The 17,317-nt window shown below is 42.1% G+C and overlaps 1 protein-coding gene across 7 annotated transcripts in view; it reads left to right on the top strand.

The window, feature by feature from the left end:
• LAMA3 (laminin subunit alpha 3) overlaps nt 1–17,317 on the top strand; it is a 193,598-nt gene that overhangs the window by 121,332 nt on the left and 54,949 nt on the right. For all 7 annotated transcript variants that reach the window (XM_075125273.1, XM_075125272.1, XM_075125271.1 and 4 more), the window contains 6 exons: nt 5,487–5,631; nt 7,291–7,431; nt 9,276–9,440; nt 12,266–12,367; nt 13,418–13,501; nt 16,379–16,609. In XM_075125273.1, the coding sequence (XP_074981374.1) occupies nt 5,487–5,631; nt 7,291–7,431; nt 9,276–9,440; nt 12,266–12,367; nt 13,418–13,501; nt 16,379–16,609 (868 nt within the window). The remainder of the gene's footprint in view (nt 1–5,486; nt 5,632–7,290; nt 7,432–9,275; nt 9,441–12,265; nt 12,368–13,417; nt 13,502–16,378; nt 16,610–17,317) is intronic.

The raw sequence follows: 17,317 nt of genomic DNA, 5'->3' as shown, positions 1-17,317 counted from the left end.
CGAGTGGCGATAGCCCTGTGGAAGCTTGCAACGCCAGACAGCTACCGGTCAGTTGGGAATCAATTTGGAGTGGGCAAATCTACTGTGGGGGCTGCTGTGATGCAAGTAGCCCACGCAATCAAAGATCTGCTGATATCAAGGGTAGTGACCCTGGGAAATGTGCAGGTCATAGTGGATGGCTTTGCTGCAATGGGATTCCCTAACTGTGGTGGGGCTATAGACGGAACCCATATCCCTATCTTGGCACCGGAGCACCAAGCTGCCGAGTACATAAACCGCAAGGGGTACTTTTCGATAGTGCTGCAAGCTCTGGTGGATCACAAGGGACGTTTCACCAACATCAACATGGGATGGCCGGGAAAGGTGCATAATGCTCATATCTTCAGGAACTCTGGTCTGTTTCAAAAGCTGCAGGAAGGGACTTTATTCCCAGACCAGAAAATAACTGTTGGGGATGTTGAAATGCCTATATGTATCCTTGGGGACCCAGCCTACCCCTTAATGCCATGGCTCATGAAGCCGTACACAGGCAGCCTGGACAGTAGTCAGGAGCTGTTCAACTACAGGCTGAGCAAGTGCAGAATGGTGGTAGAATGTGCATTTGGACGTTTAAAGGCGCGCTGGCGCAGTTTACTGACTCGCTTAGACCTCAGCGAAACCAATATTCCCACTGTTATTACTGCTTGCTGTGTGCTCCACAATATCTGTGAGAGTAAGGGGGAGACGTTTATGGCGGGGTGGGAGGTTGAGGCAAATCGCCTGGCTGCTGGTTACGCGCAGCCAGACACCAGGGCGGTTAGAAGAGCACAGGAGGGCGCGGTACGCATCAGAGAAGCTTTGAAAACCAGTTTCATGACTGGCCAGGCTACGGTGTGAAAGTTCTGTTTGTTTCTCCTTGATGAAACCCCCCGCCCCTTGGTTCACTCTACTTCCCTGTAAGCTAACCACCCGCCCCTCCTCCCTTCAATCACCGCTTGCAGAGGCAATAAAGTCATTGTTGCTTCACATTCATGCATTCTTTATTCATTCATCACACAAATAGGGGGATGACTACCAAGGTAGCCCAGGAGGGGTGGTGGAGGAGGGAAGGAAAATGCCACACAGCACTTTAAAAGTTTACAACTTTAAAACTTATTGAATGACAGCCTTCTTTTTTTTGGGCAATCCTCTGTGGTGGAGTGGCTGGTTGGCCGGAGGCCCCCCCACCGCGTTCTTGGGCGTCTGGGTGTGGAGGCTATGGAACTTGGGGAGGAGGGCGGTTGGTTACAGAGGGGCTGCAGTGGCAGTCTGTGCTCCAGCTGCCTTTGCTGCAGCTCAACCATACACTGGAGCATACTGGTTTGGTCCTGCAGCAGCCTCAGCATTGAATCCTGCCTCCTCTCATCACGCTGCCGCCACATTTGAGCTTCAGCCCTGTCTTCAGCCCACCACTTACTCTCTTCAGCCCGCCACCTCTCCTCCCGGTCATTTTGTGCTTTCCTGCACTCCGTAATTATTTGCCTCCACGCATTCGTCTGTGCTCTGTCAGTGTGGGAGGACAGCATGAGCTCGGAGAACATTTCATCGCGAGTGCGTTTTTTTTTCTTTCTAAGCTTCACTAGCCTCTGGGAAGGAGAAGATCCTGTGATCATTGAAACACATGCAGCTGGTGGAGAAAAAAAAAGGGACAGCGGTATTTAAAAAGGCACATTTTATAAAACAGTGGCTACACTCTTTCAGGGTAAACCTTGGTGTTAACATTACATACATAGCACATGTGCTTTCGTTACAAGGTCGCATTTTGCCTCCTCCCACCGCGTGACTACCCCCTCAACCTTCCCCCCTCCCTGTGGCTAACAGCGGGGAACATTTCTGTTTAGCCACAGGCAAACAGCCCAGCAGAAATGGGCTCCTCTGAGTGTCCCCTGAAGAAAAGCACTCTATTTCAACCAGGTGACCATGAATTATATCTCACTCTCCTGAGGATAACACAGAGAGATAAAGAACGGATGTTGTTTGAATGCCAGCAAACATACACTGCAATGCTTTGTTCTACAATGATTCCCGAGTACGTGTTACTGGCATGGAGTGGTAAAGTGTCCTACCATGAAGGACGCAATAAGGCTGCCCTCCCCAGAAACCTTTTGCAAAGGCTTTAGGACTACATCTAGGAGAACCACAAATGCCAGGGCAAAGTAATCCTTTCACATGCTTGCTTTTAAACCATGTATAGTATTTTAAAAGGTACACTCACCAGAGGTCCCTTCTCCGCCTGCTGGGTCCAGGAGGCAGCCTTGGGTGGGTTCGGGGGCTACTGGCTCCAGGTCTAGGGTGAGAAACAGTTCCTGGCTGTCGGGAAAACCAGTTTCTCCGCTTGCTTGCTGTGAGCTATCTACAACCTCCTCCTCATCATCATCTTCTTCGTCCCCAAAACCTGCTTCCGTATTGCCTCCATCTCCATTGAAGGAGTCAAACAACACGGCTGGGGTAGTGGTGGCTGAACCCCCTAAAATGGCATGCAGCTCATCATAGAAGCGGCATGTTTGGGGCTCTGACCCAGAGCGGCTGTTCGCCTCTCTGGTTTTCTGGTAGGCTTGCCTCAGCTCCTTCAGTTTCACGCGGCACTGCTTCGGGTCCCTGTTATGGCCTCTGTCCTTCATGCCCTGGGAGATTTTCACAAAGGTTTTGGCATTTCGAAAACTGGAACGGAGTTCTGATAGCACAGATTCCTCTCCCCAAACAACGATCAGATCCCGTACCTCCCGTTCGGTCCATGCTGGAGCTCTTTTGCGATTCTGGGACTCCATCATGGTCACCTGTGCTGATGAGCTCTGCATGGTCACCTGCAGCTTGCCACGCTGGCCAAACAGGAAATGAGATTCAAAAGTTCGCGGTTCTTTTCCTGTCTACCTGGCCAGTGCATCTGAGTTGAGAGTGCTGTCCAGAGCGGTCATAATGGAGCACTCTGGGATAGCTCCCGGAGGCCAATACCATCGAATTGTGTCCACAGTACCCCAAATTCGAGGCGGCAACGTCGATTTAAGCGCTAATCCACTTGTCAGGGGTGGAGTAAGGAAATCGATTTTAAGAGCCCTTTAAGTCGAAATAAAGGGCTTCATTGTGTGGACGGGTGCAGGTTTAAATCGATTTAACGCTGCTAAATTCGACCTAAAGTCCTAGTGTAGACCAGGGCTTTGTATCTGAGCCAAGTGGATTTCACCCAGTGTGAACAAGTTTGTATAAACAAGGTTTACAGTGTTAGGGAGCTTATTCCTTCACCCACTTACTTCCCTGGTCCTTCTTGCATGAACAGAGAGCAACAATACCCAAAGTCCAAAGGTGCAAACAATTTGATGTTTATTGGGGTGAACTTTCAGCAAGTATGATTCCAGTTTCCTTCCTTAGTGTCCCACTTCCCAGCTCGGACACCACAGAGCCTTACCTGTGTCCCTGTTCCCATTCCTGCCCTTAGCTAAACATGATTCCAATTTCTGTGCCTCCATTCCCTGTTCCCATTTCCCCCCTTAGCAAAACATGATTCCAATTTCCCCATTCCCATTTCCCCCCCCCCACACACACACTTCCTGATTGACTGCAGACTATATAGTAAAACTTGAGTTCTGTTTAGCTATACCTTAACCAATCACTTTACTGGTTTCAGAGTAGCAGCCGTGTTAGTCTGTATTCGCAAAAAGAAAAGGAGTACTTGTGGCATCTTAGAGACTAACAAATTTATTTGAGCATAAGCTTTCGTGAGCTACAGCTCACTTCACTGAATGCATCCGATGAAGTGAGCTGTAGCTCACGAAAGCTTATGCTCAAATAAATTTGTTAGTCTCTAAGGTGCCACAAGTACTCCTTTTCTTTTTGCGAATCATTTTACTGAAGTTTAACTAACCAATCCTAACATATTGTAACATGATTATTTAACCAATTATATCCCACCACCTTATTTAGTTTACACCCAGCAAAATTAATTATACAGCTGACAGGAACAATCACAGAACCAGCAGAGATTATGCAGACAAACAATAGGGAAATGGGGACTACAGTGATAGAACAAACACAGAAATGAGGAGGAGTACTTGTGGCACCTTAGAGACTAACAAATTTATTTGAGCATAAGCTTTCGTGAGCTACATCACTTCATCGGATGCATTTCACATCCCAGCTATTGATAAGTGAGTTCTTGCCAGACAGGATGCTATCAAACTAAGTTTCCTTTTACATCTTCTAGGCACTTCCCTTTCTCTGGAGGCGATAGGCATTATCAGAACAGGATTGTATTCCTAACAGCCCAATAGCACCTTATTTCAATGTGACTAGGTTGGAATGTGAGGATGTGACTGTTCGCTTCCCAGTTTATGGCTGCCTCTGCTGCTTAACCAAAGGCCTTAGCCTAAGAACAGGGCCTCAGACTGTCACAGTAAGAGAAGGCTCTTACGCCAGCAGACAGTGATTTTGATTCTTTCTTTTATACCTCTAGAACTAGCCAAGTGATAAGAATACACCTAAATTCTTAGAGTATAGGCCTTTACAGACAGGCCTGAATATCTATATCTTACAGCCCTGTAAGTTATGTAATCTTTTCACTGGGAAACGCCATCTTGTTGTTAGCAGCTGGGTGCTTTGGTAAATGGCCACTCACTGTCAGCTCTATAGCTCTTCTGAATACAGACTCCTGCCTGGGATACAGCATGCGGGTGTCAGACTCCCTGTGTTCGCAAGGTGGTACCTCCCTGCTGCAGATGCTGAACAGCTTCAGAATATGAATCCCAACTTCAACACCTGCAGTGTTGAAAATCAAACCACCCCCACTGGGTGGAGTGACCATTGTTAGGCATTGCAATACTCCTTACACTTCGAGAAAAATGGTAATCTATTTCAGCTGATCCCCATGAGTGGTGTTTAAAGACCAGTTTTCAGAGTAGCAGCCATGTTAGTCTGTATTCGCAAAAAGAAAAGGAGTACTTGTGGCACCTTAGAGACTAAACAATTTATTTGAGCATAAGCTTTTGTGAGCTACAGCTCACTTCATCGGATGCATAAAGTGGAAAATGCAGTGAGGAAGTTTTATACACACAGACCATGAAAAACCTTTTGAAGTGATAAACACCCATTTTTTTATGGTCTGTGTGTATAAAACATCCTCACTGCATTTTCCACTTTATTCATCCGATGAAGTGAGCTGTAGCTCATGAAAGCTTATGCTCAAATAGAGAGAACACCTTTTGAAGTGATAAACACCCATTTTTTCATGGTCTGTGTGTATAAAATCTCCATACTGTATTTTCCACTGCATGCGTCCGATGAAGTGAGCTGTAGCTCACGAAAGCTTATGCTTAAATAAATTGGTTAGTCTCTAAGGTGCCACAAGTACTCCTTTTCTTTTTGTTTAAAGACCAGACGATCACTTCAGATCCTTTGCATTATTTTATTCCCACCCCTGTGACAATGTCTTCCTACACAAACAAACCTGAATGTTTCTGTTTGTTTTGTTGGTAAAGGTGCAGGCCAGGAATAACAGGGCGACAATGTGATCGCTGCAGTCCTGGCTCTTACAGTTTCCCAGATTGTATTCCCTGTAATTGTAACAGAGATGGAACAGAGCCAGATGTTTGTGATCCACGGACAGGAGCTTGTCTCTGCAAGGTCAGATAAATCAAGATACTTGTGCATTCACAAATAACAGTTTCCATATCAGTGGCTGTTTCATATTTAATGGGTATAATAAAGTGAATTTGTTATTTGCAGTTCTTAGATAAGAATTAAATTCAAGTATATAAAAATGCATTGGAGCACTTGCCTGGATTGCAAATAAACTGCAATTAAGAAGTTTGTAGAATACATTTAATGTTGATCTGTTTCACAGAGAGACCTAGATTTATGCAGTACATTAAGGTACTACATGCTATGTGTGCACATATGTGTTGAAACTCTATGTGCACACACACATCTCTGTTTTGCATCTGTAGTTTGGGGTTTTTTTATATCCACTAGGCTTCAGGCTTTTTTTTTTTGGTCATATGATGTAATTCAGTTGTTCTCAAACTCGGGCCGCCGCTTGTTTAGGGAAAGCCTTGGTGGGCTGGACCGGTTTGTTTACCTGCCACGTCTGCAGGTTCAGCTGATTGCACCTCCCACTAGCCGTGGTTCGCCGCTCCAGGCCAATGGGGGTTGTGGGAAGCAACGTGGGCTGAGGGATGTGCTGGCCACCCTTCCTGCAGCCCCCATTGGCCTGGAGCAGCAAACCATGGCCAGTGGAAGCTGCGATCGGCCGAACTTGCAGACGCGTCAGGTAAACAAACCGGCCCGGCCTGCCAGGGGCTTTCCCTGAACAAGCTGCGGCCCTAGTTTGAGAACCACTGATGTAATTGACATTTCAGTGCCCCAGTGTATGCATGATGTTTACCATTGCTGTGATTTGCATAGACTGAACTCTATAAATGTGAAGTTTCATATGTGACCTTTCACATGTAGGTTTGGAAGAACCAGCTTGAGGATTTTGGTTAGGAAATCACTTAGTAGTATTCAGAACTGGGGCTGATCAATGTTCATTACTCAGCAGTGAGCTACAGTAATTACACTGCAGATCTTTATTCAGATCGAGTGGAAAGGCTTCTCAAAAATGACATAGTTTTTCCATGTGCAATTGCAGTGAACTGTATTTTTATATATACCCAACATACAGACTGCTGATATGCAATTGGGTCTGTATATTTAGTAGCTAAGAAGGAGACCTTCCTGTTGTGCATGCAGGAGACAAAGCTATGAATAAGTTATTGGCACAGAAGTTCCCTTTCAAGAGGAGACTATTTCATTTGCATTTGGAATACCATTTACAGAAGACCATAAGTAGGGCCGGCTCCAGCATTTTTGCTGCCCCAAGCAGCAAAACAAAAACCAAAAAAACCCTTGCCACCGAACACGGAGGCAGAGTGATGGCAGGGCCGCCAAATTGCTGCCGGCGACCGAAGAAGAGTTGTGTCCACGCCGCTGAATTGCCGCCAAGCATGAAACGCACGGTGACGGAGCGGCCACCGAATTCCCGCCGCTGCTGAGGGCGGATTGCCACCCTAGAGCCCGACCTCCTGCCGCCCCTTTACGTTTGCCGCCCCAGGCACCTGCTTGGTTTGCTGGTTCCTGAAGCCGGCCCTGACCATAAGTAACAATTTCACATTTATATTCTCTTATATTTTATAAATATTTAAATGTTCCTGTAGGAACTTTGTTTTAGGTGCCTGGTATTTTGCGGGTTGACCAATAACATATGGAAAACTTTAATAACTTTTTTCAATTGTTCTTTAACAGGAGAATGTTGAAGGTAGGCAATGTGACATTTGCCGTCAAGGATCATTTTATTTGGATCCTTCTAATCCCAAGGGCTGCACTTCTTGCTTTTGTTTTGGAGCTACTAGCAACTGTCACAGCACAAGTAATCATAGAACTAAGGTATATTTCATGTGTATTTTTAGTTACAGGCATCTATCGCATTAAGAAACTATCAGATTTCTTCCAAAAAGACAAATTGTATTTTACTGAATCATGAGAATGGGAAATATTCTCTGGAAACCACTGAAAAGTGTTGTGTTTCCCATGAGATGCCTTCTCTGCAACAAACAGTGCAACTTATGGTGCAGCCTCCTTAAGACCCCTGCAGAATCTGAAAGTGCTGCCCTGTGGGAAATGGTCTGTCTACCTCTCTGTTTCAGCTAGAGCTGAAGCCAGTCCTCTGTTCTAGGTGGCTACAGCCATCAAAGATTTTGTTGAAGGGAGATATCTAGTTACAGTACACTTTTCCAAAAAGTTAATGAAGCAATTAATTTGATATCTTGCTTGTAGGAAATACGCACTACAGGTGTATTTGAGACCTAGATAGTGTGCAAGAGGTCTGTGGTAATATTCAACATGAGCTCTCTATGTGAACAGGCTCTGCCCTTCTTCATTTTCATAGGGAAAAACATGACACAAGAAGGGAGGAGGAGGAGGGAAATTGGGATATACTCATGTGATAACATAAATGAATGGGAGGAATTATTTAAGGCTGATAAGCGTTGAAAACAAGGAGAAACAGCCTGAAAATAAACAAGGGAATATTTAAATTGGACATTACAAGAAACATTTCTAATAAAAGACAGGAAAAAAATGTTCTTTGATCCAAACATCTCAAAGTTCAAATACAGATCCAAATATTCGTGAGCTTTGAGAATATCTGAATCTGGATCTGGAGGTTTGGTTTAGGCTCAGATGTGGACTAGGTGTTATCTGGATTGTAGCACTTTATTCTTTAAGCACAATGGGTGAAATCCTGGCCCCACTTGAGCAAATGACTAAGCTCTTGTTGGTGTCAGTGGAGTCAGGATTTCACCCAATGACTGCGGTTGCTGTCCCTACGGAAGCCTGTTGTTGAGCTTGTGGATATTTCGATGTCAGATTGTTCTGTGAGTGATTCCGAGACACATGCATTCATTTTTATTTTTGCCATTGTAATTCCATATAGCCATTCTGCTCTATAGTGTAATGATAGATGCCACCTATCTCACCCCAAGCAAAAGATAATTAATTCTAATGTTGAAACTTCCAGCTAAGCTGTAAAGGAAGTCAGGACCTGAAGTATACTGTAAAATAATTCTCCCTCTGCTATTCAAATGATATAATTTGATCCGTTGGTTTTTCTTTGTAGTATGGGACACTATCCCTGCAGAGGACATCTACATCTGTAAAACATTATTGCTCTGGCTTTTGTTTAAAACTGCAAAATAAAAACAGTTTTTTAAAACAATAGACTAAACAAAGCACTGGTGATTTTGACATAGGGTTAGTGCAGCACTAGTGAAATTTGCAGGAGGTTTCAGGAAGTAGATGAGTTAGGAAGACCTTTTTAGACTTCTTATTTAAAGGGGGAAAATAGTTTATGGACTTAAAATATAAGGCCAAATTCTATCCTTGGTTGCATACATGCAGCTTCTATTGACCTCAGTGGGGGTTGTGTTTACATATAACCAAGGACAGAGTTTAGTCCATAGTAATAAATCAAACACCCTTGTGCAGAAGGCGAACAGTAGGCTTATGCACCACTTATGATCCACTTAAGCCCCTTTTGAGGCGAATTTTAAGTGGGGCACAAGTGTTGCATAGGGCTTTGTGAAGTCTGTCTCTGGAGGGGTGAATTTTATCCTCAGTACCTTGTATAATCAATATGGTATGTCTCATAAATGACGCTATACACTGAACCTGGAAAGGTTTTAATAAATGATTAAACATGGCCTAATTTCCCTTTTATATTTTGTTATTAGTTTGTTGATATGAGGAACTGGCGCATGGAGACAGCTGACTATAACATTGATGTCCCCGTAACCTTCAATCCAGGCAGCAATAGTGTAGTTGCTGATGTTCAAGAGTTGCCTACCTCTGTGCACAGTTTATATTGGGTGGCACCACAATCCTACTTGGGAGAGAAGGTAAAGGACACCTAACTAAGCTGTTGTGATAATATTTGTTCTGTTTTTTCCAAGATCATTGGTAGAATCCACTCTATCTTTCTAAGTAATGTTTGTTTTCTTTCCCATGGATTTCTAACCCTCCTCTGACCTTCCTGAAATCACAGCACTCTGCTTTTGATGACAGCATTGAAAGTGCAGTCAGTTATAATGCTGGAGTAATCATCCTGGTGGATGTTGGGTAGATGTTTACATGAACTCTGTGGTCGACTCTGTTCCTAGTTTTTGGGAGCTGGTGTTCTTGAGGCAATTTCTGAACCACAGCCTCATATCTTGCTGCTGTCCCATGGTACCTTTTAAGACTCACTGAACATCTTTGGGGAGATTTTCAAAAGCATAAAGGGCAGTTAAGTGTTCAACTGGTGTGGAAAACTTCCCCCTTTATTCTTGATATCCTGCTGTCAGGGCTGATTTAAGAAAGGAGTGAACAGTTCCAGGTGGTCTAAATATTAAATTAATGTATTGTTGTTTGTTTGATATAATAACTTGAATTGTATGGCTGTGTGAAAGTATTACCGTGTTTCCTACTTAGTAACTGTGTGCTTACTAACTAATTGCAACAGGTCAGAGCATCGTATGAGGAGAACACTATTCTTTTAACCATCAGCTTCTTTGAGCTCCTTTCTGCTCTTTCTAATTCCTAAGGGAAGCAGCAGCTTGCTTTCTCTTAAACTTGTCATCATTCCACCGTGGGGATCATGTTGGTCAGTTTACACATTGCTGCTGATTGCTTGTAGCTTCAGTGTCCTATAACTCTGTCCAACTGCAGTCCCAGTTGTGTTTATAATGGTAGCTGGCTATACAGCATGTAAGTTCAGTACTCTGATTGTTAGATGCAATGTGGAATCCATCCACCTCATCACATGTGGGAAGCCACTAGGACAGATATTTGTCATATTCAAGGCGGGTGCAATTCACTTGGGCCCCATTTTGAGGATTTAAGTAGTGCATAGACCTCATGCTGGCCCACTGCACACTGGTGAATGTCACCACAGATGATAAATAGCAGATCTGATTAGGGTACTTCTTATTAGTTCTATGAGGTTCTCTTTGTATTAATTACAACTTTTAAAAAAAAGAAGGAAGAGAAGAAATATACTATGCTAAACGTTAACATTGAAACCAAACAAGTTAAGAATCCATGCCTCTCGGAAGTGAATGCCATGGTTAATATTTTTTTTAATATAACGAAAGTGTATTTTTATTTTCACTTTCCCCAAAGTCAGAACTTCCTGGAGGTATCTCTTTTCCAAAAAGAAAATCTTCTTTGGCTAGAGACCAAGGATGGAAAAATCTCATCTTAAAAAAGTGAATGTTTTGGAAGGTTGTGGGATTGTAAAACCAGAGTGTTACAATGCCAACTCTTTTTTCACCTTAACTATAGTGACCACGGCCAGTGCCTACTAAAATACATATTTATACATAAAGGAAGGAAAACTACAGACCAAAAAGTAACCATTTTATTTATAGTGGATGTGTGTGTGGCATGCATAATTTGATATTGTGATGTGCAGAATAAAAAGTGTGTTTACTCACAAGAGACTAAAACTGATAAAGCAGTTTTGCTTTATCTTGCATGTCTTGCCAAAAACAAACAACTGTATGATTAGGCAATGTGGAGTGTAATGGGAATTGGCTGATAAAATGTTGTTGCTAGCTCCGTTTGAAAAAAAAAACTGATTTCAATTTAGCAATAGTGCAACTCTTGCCTTTCAGCCAAAAGAGTTTGTTTTACTAATTACTCATCTCCAGAGACAAGGGTTCAAGTTTGACTTGTGTGGCAACTAAAATGGATTTATTAGTCAAAATCTAGCTCTCATGAACTTCCATCAATTCTCGCAAATTCCTTCCTGCTGAAGAGCAACCCAAAATAAATGGGGTGTTTGATTCCAAAAGTTTTGCACTGAGCAGAGCTTTGTAGAAAAAGCAGTAAAACACCTGTGTTACAATCTGGACAAAATTCTTCTCTGAAATCTGTACAGTTGCTCTTGATTACAATATTGTCCTCTTTATACATACAATAACATCGGTAGGAGCTCTGTCTGCATAAGAAGAACTGAGGTGAGATTTCCTAGTGAGGTGTGATGTTTATAAGCGTAGGGTGGGCTGGCCTGAGAAAACCACCACTAAACATGCTCAAACTGGCCTCTCCCTGCCCATCTTTCCTCTCTGCGCATATGGTTGTCTGTTGCCTCTTCAGTTTCATTGTCAGCTTTACTGCTGCTGCTATTGATAAAACCCTCTGACGATCCTGGGGAGGAAAATGTATGCAAGCCCGTCCCTCCCCACCCCCAAGAGCATTGTATGAGGGTGATGTCATTGTGCCAGTGTTTGAGAGAGAAGGTTCAACTGACTTTCAGGAGAATAATGGAATGTACTACACACAATGCCATCAAATGCACAGAATGAACAAGCTCAAAAATAGAGAAAAACCCATCTCTAATCTCTTTCGGTTATTGTCATCTCAATGGTTGCTTACAGCAATGGTAGAACCAAAATCCTCAGATGGAAATGTGATTTTCAAGTTGACTCTTTAAACACGAGTTATATAAACTGGCTATCAGAATAAGAGACTCCAAAGTGATGGTGATGATTGTTCTATTCATTCCAGTTTTTGTTTTCAAGCAATGCATATGTGCATATTTGCACATTTAGAATAGAGGAAGAAAGAGAAATTACGCTATTTACAATGCATGGTGGGGTGGGAGGGAGAACAAATACAAAATTATTTTAGTGTTTAGCAAAACTGCAGTAAACTCTGTATCATCTTGAACATTTTGTCATAGCTTTCTTCGTATGGTGGCTACCTAAGTTACTTAGTGAAATCTTTTGGCTTACCTAGTGAAGGCATGATTCTTCTAGATAAAAGACCTGATGTACAGCTAACAGTAAGTATTATATTGTTGCTTTTTGAAATCAGGGAAATACTTTGTTTCACATTTAATATTTTTCAAGAAATCTCAACACAGTGCTATTTTTCAGTTATCTAAAATGTACTATTGGAAAAGCTTGCTCTTTAGTAAAGCATTCTAAAAATATATACTACTGTGATGCTGCATTTCTACAAGTGTTCTTATTAAATTTTGGTCAAAGCCTTTATCATATCTATCTGTTTTGCTAAGATAACTTCTTATTACACATATCTGACTTGAGTGCAACAAAAAGATAAAATGGAATTTTCCCCTTAAAATACACCTGTTAAAAAGATAAATCATAGCCTTGCACATTTGTTACCAAGAAGGACCTTGATCTTGGAAAGACTTCTATGTGTGCTTTGTTTTACATGTGGGATTAATCCTATTCATTTCGCTGGGACTTTTCATCTGTGTAAAGTTAAGCATAAGATTTTGCTGAATGGGTAGAAATATACTTCAGGTCAACCAGATTTGAATTTAACTAGCTACGGGCCAAAGTTAGATCCTTAAATTTGTCACTTAAATCCCTGTGTCTGAACCTGGCACAAAACTAGGAGGGCAGCTTCTTTTCTGGTTCAAATGCAGCTGAAATCTTACAAGAGTATCTCTTCTCATGAGATTTCCATGCTATCAAATCCAAACCCAAAGCGTAAACTTAAACTTGATAGGAATCTGAATACAGCTTCTTCAGCCCATCTTTAATTTTAATCCAACCTTCTAATGTGCTGGCTGAGAAGTACGTTGCATAGAGCATTGGAATGATATCTGATGTGACCGTCTCACTGCATCAGGATTGAAGGTCAGAAACCTTTCTGGGTCATATTTTGTTTTTGCATCCCTCCCCATCCTCACCCAAAAGTGCATCTTTTTGTTGTTGTCGTAGTGAATACCATTAAAGTAGTGTAACTTAAGTTGTGTCTGCTGAATGACAGAATTACTGTGCTTCCGCAGCTTATACTGCATATCAACACCGGCAAATTAAAAGTATTCAATTTTCAGCATGAAAGCATTATTCTTACACAGGGTCAGCAAATGAAAATTGTTTATGTGGATCCTAACAACCCATTGCCCGACCGACAGTATTACAGCCGTTTGCAGCTAGTTGAGGTAAGAAATATAAATGGGATAGTTTAAGATTTCATCGCATAAGTTACAGTACATCGGCCATTGCCAAAACAGGCAGCTGCTGGAGATGCAGTTCTCCTGGAGTCACACTGGCTCACATGTTTTGGGACAGTCCCAAGATACAATCCTTTTGGCTAGAAATAGGTAGGAGGATTAATATGATTTTGGGTATCTCCTTAAAAATTAGTTCTCAGAACAGTGTTTTGGGTTATGTCCCATCATCTTGGAAACCCTCCAACTCATGGAAAGCTTGGTTCTCTAGAGCAGTGCTTTGTAGCCAAGTGAGTCAGAGTAATTTTGCTTAGTTGGAAGAGCAGACTGTCTCCAGGGATAGAAGCTTGGCACATTGACTTGGCTGTTCTGGCAGCTAAAGAGCTGGTAATATTTTGGAAAAGAAGGATCTCAGACACAATTGTTCTGCCTTTTTAGAAATCTTTAATTAATTCCTAATGGAGGGAAGCCTAGATATTGATCTCCTTCCCCCTCCCTTTCCTCCTTCCTTGTTTTCCTTTCCCTTCCTTTACTTTTTTGTTCTTTTTGTCTTTTTTCTCCTACCCTTATATTGTTTGGGGAGGAAATCAATAAAATAAAAAGATTTAATCTTTTTTTTAGTTTTACTATTTGTTTCATATGACATTACCTCTTCCCTATATAATCTAAAAATATGGACAACAATATATGCAAAAGTTACTTTAAAGTAGTTAGACTTACAAAATAGTTGATAATTTTAAAGGATATAAACATATGTGTCACAGACTTGAATGACAAATGGGAAGACAAGTGTCTTGAAAGTGTAAGGTATTATTAATATTGGTAGGAACCACTTAAAATTTGGCTCAGGAAGTTCCATATTGTGTCTCAATGGTTTCTAGATCAAAAATGTTCAGTTTACAATAATATTACATTTAATATTACAATTAATATTAATATTACAAATAATACTTTCCCCTCCCTAACTGCCAGCCCTGTGAACTCAGACTGGGATCAGGAGAGTCAATTTGGGTTCTTTCTGGCTCAGGTATCAACAACAGAATAAGGATGCGGCAGGCCAAATTCCACACTGTGTTAAACTTGTGTCCGGTGATGGATTGATGCCATTTAACCCCCCTGAACTAAATGAACAATCTTTCCAGGGACTGGACATCTAAGGAAGGCCTACTCTTTAAAAAACAAAGAGTCTTTCATGGAGATTTTCCTCTTAGAGAGAGTGAGTTCTTTCCTGGACCCCTATTTCGGCTGATCAGTGATTTTTTCCATGATTTGGGATGACTGAGGCAGCCCCAACTTGGGTCTTCAGCTCTCTCCTCTTGAGACAGATCCCCAGTTGTTACCAACACAATTTATGGCTCCACCCCTACCTGCCCTTGTGGGTACTGAAGGTGTAATATAGGGCTCCCACCCCATAACCATCATCGTGGGTACTCAGGACATAAGGGACCCAACTTTACCCCTCTGTGGGGTCAGGGCACTACCCCCCTGTGGGCTCAGGGCTAACACCCATTCCCAGTGGACTCAGGTCTCTATGGGTCTGTGAGGCCTTTTCCCAATGAAAGAGCCATCACACAGTGAATACCCTTAAATATGTACAAGTATTTATTAACAATTAGCAACAAATCAACAGAATACACATGCCGAGCATCTTATGCTCACCACTCCCAGTAAAACAGATAGACGTCTCCCGATAGCTAGTCAGGGTCATATCGTCTGGGACTCCAACTTCTACACAGTCTGGTCATGCAGGGGTTAAAAAGTTCTAGCAGCTTTGATCTTGAGGTGTAAGCTGAATTAAGTTCCGAAGTGCTTCTTTTCTGACCCTCATTATATAATTAAAATGAGGCTCTCTCTTACCTATGTCTTAAATTATTTTACTTAAAACATAGCTATGCAAAAAGCACTAACCAATCATTTTCACTATACAGGGGTTCACATGCCTAAGACAGCCTACTCATTAGCTTTTGCATTTTTTAAAGTTAGTAATAACTTCTCAAGGTCTGCTTATCTTTATGCTTCGTTAGTGGGATACACTTGCCACAGCAGAACCTCATACTTTTTTATTATCAGGAAGAAACTACAGAAACTCAAGGTTAGTTTGTCCATTTTCTCCCATTCTCATGACTTTGTGAATATATATCTATCTCCTGTTAGTAGGGCTGCATCTGCAGCTAATGCTTTTCTATCTGTCTGCCTACACCAAGGCTGAATTCCCCTGACTCTGTAGTTTTGTTTCCAAATGATGGTGGCTGAAATGGCTGTGAGTTATGCTAAATCCATACACAAGATGGCTGTGAGTCATGTCAAGTCCAGGCCTCTTGTTACACAGGTCCACTTCCTACAGAGTCTCACTCTACTTCAACTCTCTGTGGCGCCATTTCCTTCTGCTGTTGGCTTTCAGGCACCAAAAACATCTCCTGTTCCTTGAATCACTAACTGACATTTCCCAATCACCAAAAATGCTTAATCAGCTCCTTTCTTCCTGTGGGAGACATCCCTAGCAATGCTCGTTCTCTGCTGCTCTCCAGCTGACTTCCAGACTTCCCTCACAGGTCTTCTATAGTCAATTGGGGCTGATACATAGTCTCAGTTGCTTGGCTAGCAAATATACAAAGTGCGTATATGGGTTTCTTATGTCCCTTCTCGATGTTCCCACATTCCTTTTCCCACCCTTCATTTCTTTACATACCTGCTACCCACTTTCCTTACGTCTGTTTCACCCTCCCTTCCCTGAGACTGCAGGAAGTGGTGCTAGGTGGTTGTTTTCTGTTACCGTCCTCCCTTTTTGTTGCAGTGTCTGTTTCCACCAAGCTAATTGGAGGTTAACTCACCCCAGGGCCATATTTACTTTATATCATTAATGTACAGGGAAACTTCAGACATGCGAGCAACAATAACCTGGTATCTAGAGAAGAACTGATGATGATCATGTCTAGACTAGATGGTTTACACATCAGAGGACTTTACTACACGGAGACTCAGAGGTTAACCCTGGGTGAGGTTGGGCTGGAAGAAGCCACAAGTACAGGAAGTGGAAGCATTGCATATAATGTAGAGACATGCTCCTGCCCCCCTGACTATGTGGGTGACTCATGTCAGGTAGGAAATTTTCTTTGCCTCTTCACTGTATCATTCTTGATATGTTGCTCACAACTGTATTGATTTAGTTAGAGAAAAAAGACTAATTGTTAGCAGTACTGGTTAATTTTAAGCACTTTATAATTAAGTTTATGTACAGTTTTGATAGCTAGGGCCCAGATCCTCAGAGGTATTTAGGCACCTAACTCCCTTTGAGGATCTGGGCTTAAAATCCTTTCACTGTGTGAAAGGCACTCTAAAGAGGAATAGGTGAATTAGATACCTTCTGTGGAATTTGTGCTCCATTTAGCTGCGACTATGCATGTATAAAGTGTGTGTGTTATATGGATAATATTTTCTGTCATGTACAGAAAGACTAAAGAAGATCAGTCTAATTTAGCTTATGCAAGAGAAGGTTGAGCGTTGACTTGATCATGGTCTATAAGTACGTAGATGGGGGAAAGATTTCTTATAATAGAGGACTCTTTAATTTAGCAGAGAAAGGCATAACGAGATACAGTGGCTAGAAGCTGAAGTGAGACAAATTCACACTAGAAATTATTTGTACATTTTTAATAGTGAGGAAAATTATCCATTGGAACTCACCTAATATTCTCCATCACTTGAGATTTTTACATCAAGACTGAATGTCTTTCTAAGAGGTATGCTATAAAAGATAGCTCAAACAATTTATGGGCTTAATGCAGGAATTACCAGGTTAAATTCTAG

Source organism: Caretta caretta, chromosome 2 (assembly GCF_965140235.1).
Source record: "Caretta caretta isolate rCarCar2 chromosome 2, rCarCar1.hap1, whole genome shotgun sequence".
Classification (NCBI taxonomy): Eukaryota; Metazoa; Chordata; order Testudines; family Cheloniidae; genus Caretta; species Caretta caretta.
This window is presented reverse-complemented; position numbering and strand designations above follow the sequence as displayed.